At 35.5% G+C, this 14,433-nt stretch overlaps 1 protein-coding gene across 1 annotated transcript in view; it reads left to right on the forward strand.

The window, feature by feature from the left end:
- The first annotated feature begins 1,475 nt into the window (after positions 1 to 1,475).
- The window catches only part of LOC145766852 (NACHT, LRR and PYD domains-containing protein 3-like), a 31,916-nt gene continuing 18,958 nt past the window's right edge, over positions 1,476 to 14,433 (forward strand). The window contains exons 1-5 of the mRNA XM_082578553.1: positions 1,476 to 1,556; positions 2,010 to 2,253; positions 2,859 to 4,594; positions 5,238 to 5,321; positions 7,597 to 7,758. Coding sequence (XP_082434679.1) covers positions 1,476 to 1,556; positions 2,010 to 2,253; positions 2,859 to 4,594; positions 5,238 to 5,321; positions 7,597 to 7,758 — 2,307 coding nt within the window. The remainder of the gene's footprint in view (positions 1,557 to 2,009; positions 2,254 to 2,858; positions 4,595 to 5,237; positions 5,322 to 7,596; positions 7,759 to 14,433) is intronic.

Raw genomic sequence — 14,433 nt, forward strand, 5'->3', positions numbered from 1 at the left:
ACATTGGAGTAAAAAGAAATTGTTTTAGGAAGTTTTTAACTTTCTTGTGCAGTCATGACGCGTAGTAGTGTTATGTTACGTAGTGTGTGGCGTGTAGTTTTTTAGTTATCCGATCATGCGTAACCCGCTGCTTTGGCTGTGGGGTTTCTTTGATATTGTCTTTCAAACTTTTAGAATTGTTCGCGCTGAGTTGAATATATTCTGGTGTAGTCACAAAGTGAATGAATTGGTCATGCATGAAATCAAGCTTATTTGCAGCACGAGGTCAGTACATAGCCTACTGTAAGTACACTGTTGGATAATTAAGCAAGAAGTACAGGTTTGTTGTGTGTTTTTCATCTTTGCTTTACTGCGGAGTATGGCTTTTTAAAACAACAGAATCAAGCTGAAAATGTTTGTTTCCTATAATACTGTAGCTGTTCTAACATGAGTTTAAAGCTGAATACATTCTTGTCGGCGCATGCTGTTTTATATTCAAGACGTACGTCATTCAAGGCTTAGGCCTAGTTGGCTTTACATGGTCGGTTGGTCGCTGAAGGTGCAAATTACCAGACTAGGTTTGAAAGAGTCCAATTATTTTGTTTGTCAATGTTGACGTCAGAAAGTAGGAAATAAAGACAAAATATAATTTACACAAATTATATTAGACTCACATGACGCATAACTTCATGAGATGCTAGAAAAACCACCACATCTAAACATTTTAGGGAGGCATTACAAGCAATGAAAATCAGTCAAAAAATCTTGTGAATTGTTTTCTACGAACCGATGGAGTCTTGAAACGTGTGTTATTATTATACGTTTTTTGGGAACGTTTATATACGTTCCCAAAAAACAGGTTTCAACAACGTACCATAGCACGTAGTAATAACCTGTTTTAGTAGCACAATTCAATAGCTTTGAAGATAAAACAGTTTAATGTTTGAAACGATTGCTAAACATGAGGTTAGTATCTATATTCTGGTATCTGTTGTTTTGCTTTGTGTACTTGCACAACTAAGGTTTCAAACTATACGTGTTGGAGATAAGGCCCATAGTTGTGTAGTTTTGCAATAACTCTACCGCCCAATCTTTAAAACGAATCTTTTAAGCGACCGATCAAGCTAATCGCCTGATTAATTATTTGAGAATTAGTTTGCCTGAAATTTATCGATCGATCATTGATAATTATCGGCCATTTTAACCAGAGAATTACAGCTAGTGCATGGATAAAAGTTAGTCATCAGATTTAGCGGCTTAATCTTCCGATTTCTGCAATCGGTAGATCATTTGCTGTTGGTGAAACAGCCCTAAATTGTGACTCAGCAACAGTAACATTAGTAGGCCAGGGTTTAAATACACTAGCTTTTCATTACCATCCCTGTAAAAATACTACATTGCTGCTTGTAGAACTGCTGCAAGTGTATTTAATACAACCATTAATTGTGTTCTTAAATTTAGATTAATAATTTTTTTTAATCTTTAAACATTTCACAATGGATCTAAGACGCCGACCGCAATCACTGCGTGAGAATTTGGAAGGGTCATCTGTTGATCATCGGCAAGGAATATCAAACGTATGTTTTATTTTGATTAATGTTTGGATTGATTTGATAAAGGATTGATGTTTGAGACATTGAGTGCATAAAGTTCTCAAACTAACACGTGCTATTACAGTTTAATCCTCATATCACTGTGACATGTTGATATGTTGTCTGTATTCACTACCATAATTTTTTTCTAACTAACTATTTTTGTATGTTTACTTTTTTATTAACTAAACACATCGATAGTTGTAGTGACAGTGTTAACGGTGATTGGTTTGTATTTTACACATTTCGGCTTTACCTGCCATTTGTTGCACTTAACATAATTTTGTTGTTGCTGTTGTAGCAGAGTAAAATAACTTTCAGTGGTTGCTTATCTATCGATATAGCCTACGTCGATTGTTGCGTGTGACGTTGAGTGGTTTGATAGACTCAAAAGAGCCTTCACTTTATTGTACTTGAAATATATAAGTTTTTTTCCAGGAACAAACGGCCACAACTTTTAGTGGTTCTGCTGAAGTTGTTGGTAGCAAAACGCTTAATCAATCCTTCCAGACGATAATCTACAATTCTTCTTCACAAAATTGGTTTTATGTTACTTTGAGCGTGATCTGCCTATTAGCTGCATGCTTAACATATATGTATTTTAATGGTGGCACTGGTTCTGCTGTTAAACTTTTAGATGACATGGAACAAGAAAAAAACTTTAACCATTCTTCAATACTAGGTTGGTTTTATGTGACTTATGATACTTCAAAAATCTTAAAGCAGTCTATTTTAAAAGTAATTTTCCAACTAAAGCAGGATTCACACCGAGTATACAAAATCGTCTCAAGAAAAATGGCGCATATTTGTTTCCTTTTACCGTTCACACCAAGAATTGTGTAGACAATTGCTCACACCGGGAGTTGTAGACATACCAGGAATTGTGTATGCTCAGTGTGAATCCCGCCTTATAGCAGTGTCGTCATACTGTGAAATCTTAGGCTTCCGCAGATGTATAGATTGCGTTTCTTGGACAATTATCATTGCTGTCTTATTATTGTATGATATTGACATGGTTAGCATTCTAGTAAAAACCAGTCTTCCAATTTATTCCCATAACTCTAAAAAGGTGTAGATGTCCAAAACCATCGAACAACGACGAGATACGTCAGGGTGACTTTGAATTGTCATTACGGTTGATGACTTTATGCAAATGATATAATACTTCTTTCTTTTTCAACAATGGTTTGAAAAATCTAAATAAGTTATAATTTTTATCGCAAATTCAAAACCAACCTGATCAATCTTCTGTTTTCAAGATGTAAGTATTGTGACATTTTATTTCAGAGCAAAAATTGCAAGAATATTTGAGGAATCGAGCTAGAGAAATTTCTGGAACCACATCGTTGCCAATCGACCTTGATCTTTCTGTCACATTTGAAAGTTTAGAATTGCAAAGTGGAGTTCAAAGGTCATTTGCTGAAATTGATGATGGTGGACACTACAATAAAAGAAAAGATTTTGAAACAATTGCCCGGCGCCATCGACAGGGAAATATAAGATTTGAACAAATATTTGATCTTGCCATGCAGGAAGCTGAGAAAGAAGCAGAACGAAGAACCAGTACTGAGGAGGCCCGCACAGCATTTGTTAATCGCCATGGCAACACCGTAGCTCTTATAGGACAAGCAGGCATTGGGAAGACGACGTTGGCTAAAAGAATGGTTCAACTCATTCTAGATCATAAAGTCCTTTCAGAAACTCAGTATACTTTTTATATTCCGTTTAGAGAAGTTGACTTTTCATCCGAAATAACATTCCTTCGCTTTATGATGACTGGTTGCGATTGGGAACATTCTGATGAGTCTGATAAAATTTTAATTCGCAAGCTTAAACACAATCCTCACATAGTTTTTATATTTGATGGTTTGGATGAAGCAAACACTGATCAAATGTCACATAAACATCCAATTGTCACTCAATCTGCCAATGAATTTGTAAGAACAATCTTGCGTGGTCAGGTCTTTCCTTTGTCCAAAAAGTTAATTACCTCTCGTCCCAGACAATTCTTTGAGCTGCACACTCACCACCGACCAAATTTCGCAGTTGATATTCTTGGATTTAATCAAATATCTCAAGATCAACTGGGTAAGCAAATTTGCCAAGACAACTTTGAAGAAGTAAAAAAATTCTTACACAACCATCCTCATGTTTCAGCATTATGCTTTGTTCCTGTCAACAGCATCATTACATATGGTGTTCTCAATATGTCAGTGAAGGAAGATGGCGAAATTTCGATACGTTCGTTGACAGATGTATTTGTTGAAGCACTTGGTCACTACGTAAGATCTGATCATTTACATGGCAAGAGTGACGAAATTTGGAAGTTAGCAGGTCTTGCATGGAATGGGTTCATTAATCGCAAGATTATTTTCACCTCAAAGGATTTTGTGGACATTGAGATAAATCATCAAACACTACAATCATTTCTGTTTACTGCAACAGAAAAAAGCATCAGGTTTAAAATTTTGGATGGGGATAAAAAGTTTTGTTTTTCCCACTTGATTTGGCAAGAATTGTTTTCTGCTATCTATGCAATGTTTGTTTTACCAGCAGAGGACTTTACACAATATCTACACGAAATTACAAATCCATTGTGGGAGGTTGTAAGCAAATTTATGTTTGGACTTACACATCCAGCAGTGGCAAAAAAGGTTATGGAAATACTACCTCATGCAATTGTGAGGGATCTTGATGTTAAAAAGATTAAGCTTTATGACCTGGCTGTCCACTTAATGAAGCGATGTAAACCTAACATCACAAAGAAGTTATCACGGATTTTACTTGCTCAAGTTTGTTCCTGGGTCCAGGAGACTGGAAATTCATTATTGATCACAGAAGTCGCCAACCATATTCCAAACAAAATATATACAATGGAAACAATGCTTCCAATGGACGTGTCTTCTTTAGTTTACGTCTTACAAAGAGCAAAGAAGCCGCTTTTTATTCACGCTGGAAACGTTAAGTTCCACCAGGATAGTTTAAAAAGGTTGCTGAAAGGATTATATACATCACAAGTTAAGGTAAAACTTGCTTGGTAAAGTTTTAGATTTACTTATGATGGGATTAAATTTAAACAAGCTTATTACTATAATAAAATTACATTTCGTTATCTTAATTAATGCATTTTATAGAATTATATTTTAGTTAAAATTATAATACTGTAGGCTAATGTTTTGTTTTGCGCCTATCACGACAACGTACAGCATACTGCAATCATAGACGCAACACAAGAGACAATAGGAAGCAGCAAATTGACGGATAGCGCATCATTTACTTATAGAGTTTTGCCGACGAACAGCCTTGTGCTCTTGATCGATGCCGAATCGAATTCATTTGTACCGTGGTACACGTGTTTTTACAATTTCGTCATGCAGCCGAATAATTTGAAATATAGACTGAATGCTCGTTTACTTTGTCGTTATTGGTATTCATTAAAATTGTTAAATATTGACAAAAATGGTGATATTAACAACATTACTCTTTAAAAAATATAGTTACCAGCGCTTGACTTTACTGAGCGAAACCACTATTTCAAACACGTTTGATTTTTTGAGAGGCCATGACCCAACTGGCTCTTAAATGGAGATCTGATCTGTTTCAAATCAATTCTCGTTTTAACGACTATTATCAATCTTGTGGATTACAGTAATTTTTTATTTGCAGATAAACGCGCTCTGTCTTGCTGGAAATTCTATCGACGGTGACGCTGCTGATTGGTTAGCAGAATTAATGCCCAATTCAAAGATGGTATGTCTGGAAGGTTGCAAACTCAACAGCAGCACTACAGCTTTGATCTCAAGAAAGATTTCATTCATGAAGCAACCGGTAAATACGTAAACGAATAATAATTAAATCATTGTAGAATTTGGTGATGTTTCTAGTGAAGATGATAGAGCCTGTCTTGAGATACGATCAATACGGTAACGTTCTTGTAAGAACTTGTTTTTCTTGGAAAGTCCAGATTTATCTCTAGATTGATTTGTAGTAGCCTAAGTAATAAAGTAAAAGATATTGCAACTGAAAGGAATAATTTTCTCTGGCGGCGTTTTTAAATTTATTGACATTAACTGTAGAACCTTTATCATACTATTTATGATTTAGTTAATGCCAGTAGCGTAGCAACGCAGTATGTCGCCCTTGGATTTTTGCACAAAACACCGCCCCTACCCCCCCCCCCTGACAACCGTCGTAAAAAGCTAATTAAAATTCCACACAACAGAAGAATTAAAGCAGTTTTGTTTAATTTTATTGAAATTTCAAAATAAAACCACTTCTTACTCAGACTACTGAAGGATTCTTTGTCTCCTTTAATTACTCTAATCGCTGGCTTAAATGGCCCTTCTTTATTCTGAAACCTTTCGGGCCCTAGTTTGATTATCTCAACCCTCATGTTATAAGTTAATGTTTCTGGCCAAGTATAGTCACATCGTTATGAGAATAATAGATAACATCTGTTTTATCTTTATCTGAAAGTGTTTCATTCACAGGCTTTCAATGACCACTTTGTTATTGTTTTGCTCGAGGTTGCCTACACTTCTTCTTCCGTCTCAATTTGAGGTACCGTAGAGATTTACTGTGCTAATCTCTTCTGTTTTTTTTAGCAGAGGCAATTTTTACGAACTTCAAAATGACTCCTTCATTCTTTTTAGTTCCCCTTCTCTTATAGCTTTCTTTTTTTTTCCTAACAAAATCTTCACTTTCTTTTACTCTCGTCATAGGCAAAAATTAACTTAAAAAAATTGCAACTTAAATCTTGTTCTGGAATCTGCAGCACATTAGTTAAAAACAATAACCATAATTGCAAATTTGCTGAGTTAAGCTAAGTGATCTATTTCAGACCTGAAACTTTAAACCTTTCACTAACCTAACCCATCTTCACAGATGAAGATTGAGGAATCCCCTCTATCTACCACAGACAGATAGTAAAGGTGACAGTTGACTCGATGACCTCACGGTCTATTCCTGTCTCCTCCCGAAAGTGAAATAAACATTTCATTTGACCCCAATGAAATGTAGTCCAAAAAAACAACCTCTCATACGAAAGAAGAAAGCTCAATCGGTTAGCGCGTCACTTCTGGAACGAAGAAGCTTCAAGGTCAAGCGGCGCTGGTTCGACTCTCGGGGTGTGCGCTTGAGCAACGCACGTTTAAGACTGCTCTCCATTCAGCGGCATCTAATAGATGGAATAGTTCCCCGGCAACATGACTTCAACAATCGGAAACTTCACTCTGTTAATCTCGGTGACCGGACCTGCGTCAGTGATTCAAAGCCTCTACAAGTATGCGAAGCTGCCAAGATTAAATTCTGCAAGAAGCTTTCCCAGTCCTAGGATGAAGATTCAATCAATCAAGTGAAATAAACTTAAAACTAATCTGAACTTAACTATCGTACCAAAGCTAAATTGACTAAGCAATGCTATAACTTACAAGTTATAACCGACATTCTATCATTACTTCAACAACATGAATATCATTAAACCGTCACAAACCACATGGTGTGGCACAATCTAAAAAAGTTGCAGATTAGTTTATAGGCATAGCCTAACTTGTTTAATTTTTTGGCTTCACTTAGATCAGTGTTAGCTTAGGTCGTTTAAGTCTGAGTCTCTCCGAGAATAAATTAACGTGACTGTCTTTGTTCGTTTAAACTTTTAAACGTTATCACATTTTGCCGCCCTTTAACAACGTGCCGCCCCTGGATTTATCCACAAGATCCAATGGGTAGTTACGCCACTGGTTAATGCTTCACTTCAATAAATAAAACTAAAAATATTAGGCTATATTTTTCAATTTTTTCATTTGTCAGCTGCAAGGCCAAGCAGCGAGAGTATCTGACAAATGCTTATTTTGGTTCAAAACCACAAGTAAGTACTTAGTTGTTTTTACAACGAAACAAAATTGCCCTTCCTTTTGAATTGCTTATGTTGATGATGCGTTATCAACTCAGGTTTAATATTCTTTCAATATTTTTCTTGTGACTAAATGACAATTCCTTGTTTATTGCGATACACTTTTGTTTGTAGATGAATGAGCTTAGTCTTTTTCGCAATCGCATCAACAATATCGCTGCTGCTTCTTTAGCAGAAGCAATTCCAAAGATAAAAAAGTTAAAACTGGGATGGTGCATGCTTAGAAGCAACGCTACAATCATGATTACAAAGAAAATCGCGTCCATGAAAAAACCGGTAATTATTGGGTGATTATTACATGGTTATAATCGGAAAACAGATTTCATACAGCTTGTGCTTTTGTTGATAATTATTTTTAATTAAGTTTGCTTACACGTATTGAATTTGGCAGCAGACTATCATGAATTGCTGCGATACTCTCTTGACTTTGCAACCCTATTGTAATTATGCCTCATAATAAAAATTTGTTGACTACACTGCGTAACAAAACTTAATATTTTTTTTATTTGGCTACATTTTTTTAATGTGTCTGTGTGATTTGCAAGCGCTGATTCTAAAAATGCTATCAGTTTTTTTTCTATCATTGCTCGTTTTCAAGTTACGTTGACTTCCATTTTTTGTGATTTTTCATATTCTGCAGATTTTTTGTACAATTATGGTTGCTATGATCTGTGTCTGTCAGCAACATCATGTTGTAAACTGGCGTCTTATTTGCTTTAGGAAGTGAATGGGCACGTGGCACTTAAAATAGATCATGATCCTACTCACTGCTCAGTGGCATTACAGTTCTACCAAAAGCCTCAAAGCAGTGTGACTTCACAATGGCAACATAATATCTGTCAATTCCACTTGCTTATTCAACACAGATGAAAGACAGATAACATCAAGCAACCACACTGCATTTAACATAATAGCCTACAATTAGAGTGAACATAAAACTATAAACTACGAGCGTTTTCGGCCATACTCAAGTTCGCCCTTCTCAAGTAACGAAAATAACTGATTTTACAATAACATCTACATTGCAAATAACTGATCTACACAATGAATTGAAAAACGAAATTCACAAGAATGAAACTGCAAAGCAGAGGAGAAAGGCACATCACATGGCGGTTAATTACGCGAGGCAAAAAAACCGCATCACACAACAAATTATGAAAAAATGTTTAGGAGGTAGGAAGCACCTGCTGCAAACAACTGCGTGTTGAGGAGAGGATTACAGGATTTTATGAGCAAAGCCTCTTGGATTTTTGTATCAAATTCGGTGGAACCTTTACGCACAATTCTGAAAGACTTCAAGGATGGTTTGTTGTTGAACATGTATGACAATCGAATATATGGTCCATGGCCACCTAAAGATACGGCCTGATTTGTCACATTTTGCAGAAATTTCCAGGTTTTTCTAACTTTGGGCGAACGTTTAAATAAATTTTTCTAAAAATTAGATTTTTACGCTTTCTTTATTCTTTTCCCCAGATGACACAATAGGTTTTAACATCCTCACATGTTCAAAAACAAAGAAAATTTGATTTCGAAGATTTTAGTCAGACTGTTAATTTTCAATAACAGTCTGATTTTGCGTTTTTCAACTTACTTTTTTTCATTTGCTGCTGCTTCCCCAAGGCAACAAAAAAGTTTTATGTCATTAGGAAACCGCAAAAAGTAAAAACATTTCAAAAAATGTCAGTCAAGTACTAGCAGTAGCTGTAATCAAAATCTGCAAAATGTGACAAATCAGGCCGCATCTTCAGGTGGCCATGTATGGTCATTAATTGCACTTTTTCTGTTCAAATTAGTTTGAGTTTTGCCTCGCGTAATTAACCGCCATGTGATGTGCCTTTTTCCTCTGCTTTGCAGTTTCTTTCTTGTGCATTTCGTTTTTCAATTCATTGTGTAGATCAGTTATTTGCAATGTAGATGTTATTGTAAAATCAGTTATTTTTGTTACTTGAAAAGGGCGAACTTGAGAATGGCCGAAAACGTTCGTAGTTTATAGTTTTATGTTCACTCTAATTGTATGATGTTAACTGCCGTGTGATTGCTTGGTTTTATCTGTCTATGGTTAAAGAAAGTCAAGTTTCTACCAAAATTGTACAGATGAAAGAAGATTATGAATATGTCAAACAACTGCTCATTAAAGTCATACTAAAGGAAAAACCTGACTTGGCGATTTTCTACGTTCTTTGTGTTTAACATGCTACCATAAAACGATTTTGAAAAAAAATTGGCCCCATTGCGGCCTGATCACCATTTCGCGCGTGCTTTTGTCTGAGCTTTCAAAACGGGAATGGGCTTGAGCAGCGAAGCGTGCGATTATACAGTCTACGTCACCAGCGACTAGCAATCAGCTGATCCGGCATTTTTTACATGGATTCAACGTGTCCAGTCCTTGAATCAATGTGAAAATCCTTGGAACGCAACACGTCTGAACTTTCCAACCCAACGCGCGAAAAGACTTTTGATATCGCTACAGCTACTGGTGTCGCTAGTGACGTATTCTCGAGCAGTTTTTCCACTTCTTGGTCATTTTGCAAAAAATGAAAAATAAATGAAACACTGGACTTTGCGCCTTGCCAGCGCCATTGAAAACAATTTTTTTCATTAATTTTTTATGAAATGTATTCTTGAGTGTTCAGTTTACGCATTTTAATGCTTAATTCCCGTTTGAAAATTTTATTTAGTATGCCTTTAAAGGCAGTTACGCTCAGTTTAAGTGATATGTTTGTGGTGACTATAAAATGTTAGGATTTTTTGCTTGTTCTCCAGAGTGGTTAAACACTCGGTGAGCACTAAGAGAAAATTCATCGGTTGACAAGGGAAAACTATCTCCAGAATTGCACATTACTAGGGAGCTCCTTCTAACTCGGGAAAAACATTTACTGCAACCAATTCATATCAAATGAGGTTTGGTAAAACAATTTGTAAAAGATTTGGATTTTCAAGGACAAGTTTTTCAAGAAATTGGCTCAATGTTTCCCAGACTATCAGTTGGCAAAACAAAAGGAGGAATATTTGTGGGTTTCCAGATATACACAATGCTAAAGTGTAAAAGCTTGGAAGAACGAATTAATGAAACAGAAAAGGAAGAGTGGCCAGCATCTCAAGGCGTGGTTGATGGAGTTTTGATAAATAAAAGGGACCGAAATTACAAAGAGTTGGTAGAAAAACTAATCAAATGTTACCAAAACATGGTTTGTCTCATGTCAGTAAAACTTTATGTTTATGTTCTCACATGGATATTTTTCAAGAAAAGCTTTGCGACTTATGTTTATCTTCATGTTATGTTTATCTTCAAACCTTGTTATGTTTGTTATGTTTATGTTATGTTTATCTTCAAACCTTTTTTATGAACTTAAACTGGCTTTTGCATTCAATAATTAAGCAAACAGAATCTTGATGTCGTGTTGGAATTTACTGTAAGAGTATAACACAATTAACACAATTTTCTAATTACAGCTACGTCTCAAAAAATTAAATATCTCAAAAAGTAACGATGGTACGAAAAATATTATTGAATTTTTGAACTCAGCACCCAAAAATACATGAAGGGGCATTTAAAAAGTAGCCAAACAAAAATTGTGTTACATGGTGCTATTTTACACCACAGTTAAACGCTATTTTAACCCTTTTTTTGGTGAATGATACTATTTTCCGGACAACTTGTACGTTATTACGATATTTTAACGTTCACAAATGTTGACCATTTATTCATTCAGCCACTTTTTGTGAAAAACAATGTTTCTGTCTGTACTGTAGTGTTGTTCATAACCCAATAATTGCTTTTGACATTTTTGTGGCTTTTTTTTAAAAACTGTTGCCGAATGGTTCCACTGGGCGTAACAGAACGCCCAAATGCAACACTTTCCAGTAATGGGATTTTTTTATAAGTCCGTTTGCAGACGTTTATAAATCAAAAAGGCCACACCGCGATATTATCCGCAAAATACAAAAAGTAATCAAAAAACAAAAAGGACGATTAGTTTTAATTGTAAGTTGTTTGTAGATTGACAACAGCTACAGTATTGAGTTAAAGAAAGCTCAAGTTTACTAATTCAATAACAACAATACAGTAACAACGCCAACTGATACCGAGTCTCAAATAACGCTCTTTTAAGATTTCACATAATAACTAAACATTAAACAAGCGGTGTAGAAAGGAACGTTTTTCTTGGCAGTCAGCACAAGACTGACTATACTCATTGTAAAACAGCAAGCATTGGATTTCGCTAACCATAACGGTGTGGCCTCCACGCTTAGCCATGAAGAGTGAAGACCACCCAATCAAATAGCGGAGGAATGTAGAAGCCATTGACTGTAAACCTTCTGCTCGAAGTCGGCACATGATGATGATGAATCAAATATATGTTTACCGGCAGCCGATTCTACAGTAGAAGAATTGATAGCGATAGACAGACACGGCATTCAAGGAAAATACATGTGCAGCCTACATGCTTAATATTTGGGAAAAAATTCAAAAAAGCAAACTGTGACCTCCAACAACATTTTCAAAACAGGCATAGAACATTTTCTGCAAAGTCCCCCATTTTGGAGATTAGCTCAAAAATATAGTATTGGAACTTATGCATAAAGCGGAGCAGAGTAAAGAAGCGTTTTATAAATGGATAGAAGTCTCTCTAGTGTTGGTAATTTTGTGGTAGCTCATGAGATTGTTAAGTGTGAAAAGTCGTTCAGAGATGAAGATTACGGTATATTTTGCATTCATCAAATGCCGACATTTGCACAACAATCTAACCTCTTAGTGTTATTTATTAAAAGAATCGATTTCGCTATAGTCATAGCATCTTCAGCTAGCACATGTAAAAAAGAAAATTTAAAAAATACGTAAAACGAACAAATAAAGCAAACTCCGATATTATCAACACGCATAAAAATTCTATTTTAAATAAATGGTTACATAAAATTAAAATCAAAAGCTGCAAGCTTAAATCTTAAACTGGTGTTCTGCCACGATTTCCAACAATGTAGGCTGGTACAAAATTCAAGAAACACATAAAAATTATCATCCATCAAGTAAATTACAAGAGTTCAACAAGACGAATACAAAGAAAAACGCAATTTAGTTTACAATCCGTAGCCATAAGGTTACATTGATATAACGTCAAAAAGAATAAAGCGGGAATGGGCATTGGGCATGGTTGATGAATCTACACTGCAGAGGTCGGAGGTTGCTGATGGCATGGGAGTAACAAAACAGACTAAGTGGTTGGTCGAATCAATTTCTGTATGTTAATGGTGGCTTTGATTGTATGCAGCCATTTATCTTCAGCGATGTCTAAATATTGTTTGCTGGGTTGTTCGGCGAAAGTAACAATAAAGCAGTCTGCCAGAGCTGGTTTCTTTTTCAGTTCAATGTTGTGGAATTTTGCATAATGTTTCAATAATGCTGCTTTGTCACCGGATTGATTAGAGTAATTAAAGCTGTTCCAAATAGATCTATGTGTGGCCCAACGTGTGGAAAACTTTGTCATGGTTTGTTCTACATAATGTTCGTGACATATAGTGCACGTTGCAATGTATATCCCGTAATTTTGGTAAGTTAATTTTTGTTTGAGACTGAAATTTTTGTTGGATTTACATGCAATAGAGGTGCATTCTTTTATTATAGGCTTATGCGCTCCGTGGTTACCGCATAGTGCACATTTGCCGCATGGTTTGGAGTAGGCCTAGTCATATGTTGGTGCTTCTGTATATAAATCTTCTGTATATAAAAGATTCGTTCCTCAAGGTAGCAGAAAAACAGTGTTCTGATCAATATTTACAGAAGTACCATAAAATACGTAAATTACGTTTTGTGGCTCTTTGCCGGTCATATCAGCTGAAAGATGTAGCAGAATGGCTCCTTGGTTAATAAAGCTTGCCATTCCCTGTTCTAAATAATTTAGCCACGTCATAGATAAAGAATTTATCGACATAAAATAGTATTCAGATATTTATCCCAGTTCTGCATATTTGTTTCTTGGAATCTGTTTGCCTACATTTAAAACTCAAGCAGTGTAACTGAGACTAAAAGCTTTTTCTTTAAACTAATAATACAGGTATCTATGCTGGTTATTGAAATATATAACTTATTGAAAAAAAGCTCAATTAATTCTGAAAGTGAACTGCAGTGCCCCTGAAAAATTTAAACTTTTTCTCCACACTATGCTTTCTTCGGAAGAGAACTGTGATTAACCCTTTGCTTTTCAACGTTTTTTTGGAAGTTAACTGCTCAAGGGGGGGCCGTTTTTGGATAAAATTCAATCAGCTGTTACGTGTTATCCGCTGGTGCTATTTCAACAGAAGTTGCACTGGTGTGAAAAAAAATCATTTGTCTATAAGTTTGAAAAGTCATTATTTTAAAATTTTAAATGTTAAACTTGATATTTCAATTTTTGCAAAGGTACCCAAAAACGACAATTTTGATTTATCTTGCCGCTATTTAATTACCGTGCTAATCCGATTTCATGCAAAGTTCTGAATAACAAAGAGCTCGATCGAACGCACAAAGTGTGTGTGCGGTGTGCCGAATCATTGCATTGATAAAGATTTACTTACGACTTGCGAGCAAATCTTATTGTAAGCTACTCACTGATTCTAAAATAGTTACAATCAGAGTAATATTGTTACACGAGTTTGAAAAAAAAAAAACTGCGTTTGTTGTCTTACATTTTTGTCCTAAACTAATGCATTCCCAAACTCATGGCCAGCTTCTAGTTTTATGGAACCAAACTTCTCATAAGTAACAGCTTAGCCTGCTTGAATAGCTGTTTACATCTTCGTTTGTGTATTTTAGGTCTACAATTGAGTTTGTAGTATGAATATTTTTAGTAGAGAGAAGACAATTGAACAAGTTGTTGAATTTATCTGAAATTTCTAAGTTCAAATTAGGTGCTTTTGAAATTGTGGATTTGTGTCAAGTCGCATCACAAATATCATGCAGGTTACATCATA

This window comes from Aplidium turbinatum, chromosome 3 (assembly GCF_918807975.1).
Source record: "Aplidium turbinatum chromosome 3, kaAplTurb1.1, whole genome shotgun sequence".
NCBI lineage: Eukaryota > Metazoa > Chordata > Ascidiacea > Aplousobranchia > Polyclinidae > Aplidium > Aplidium turbinatum.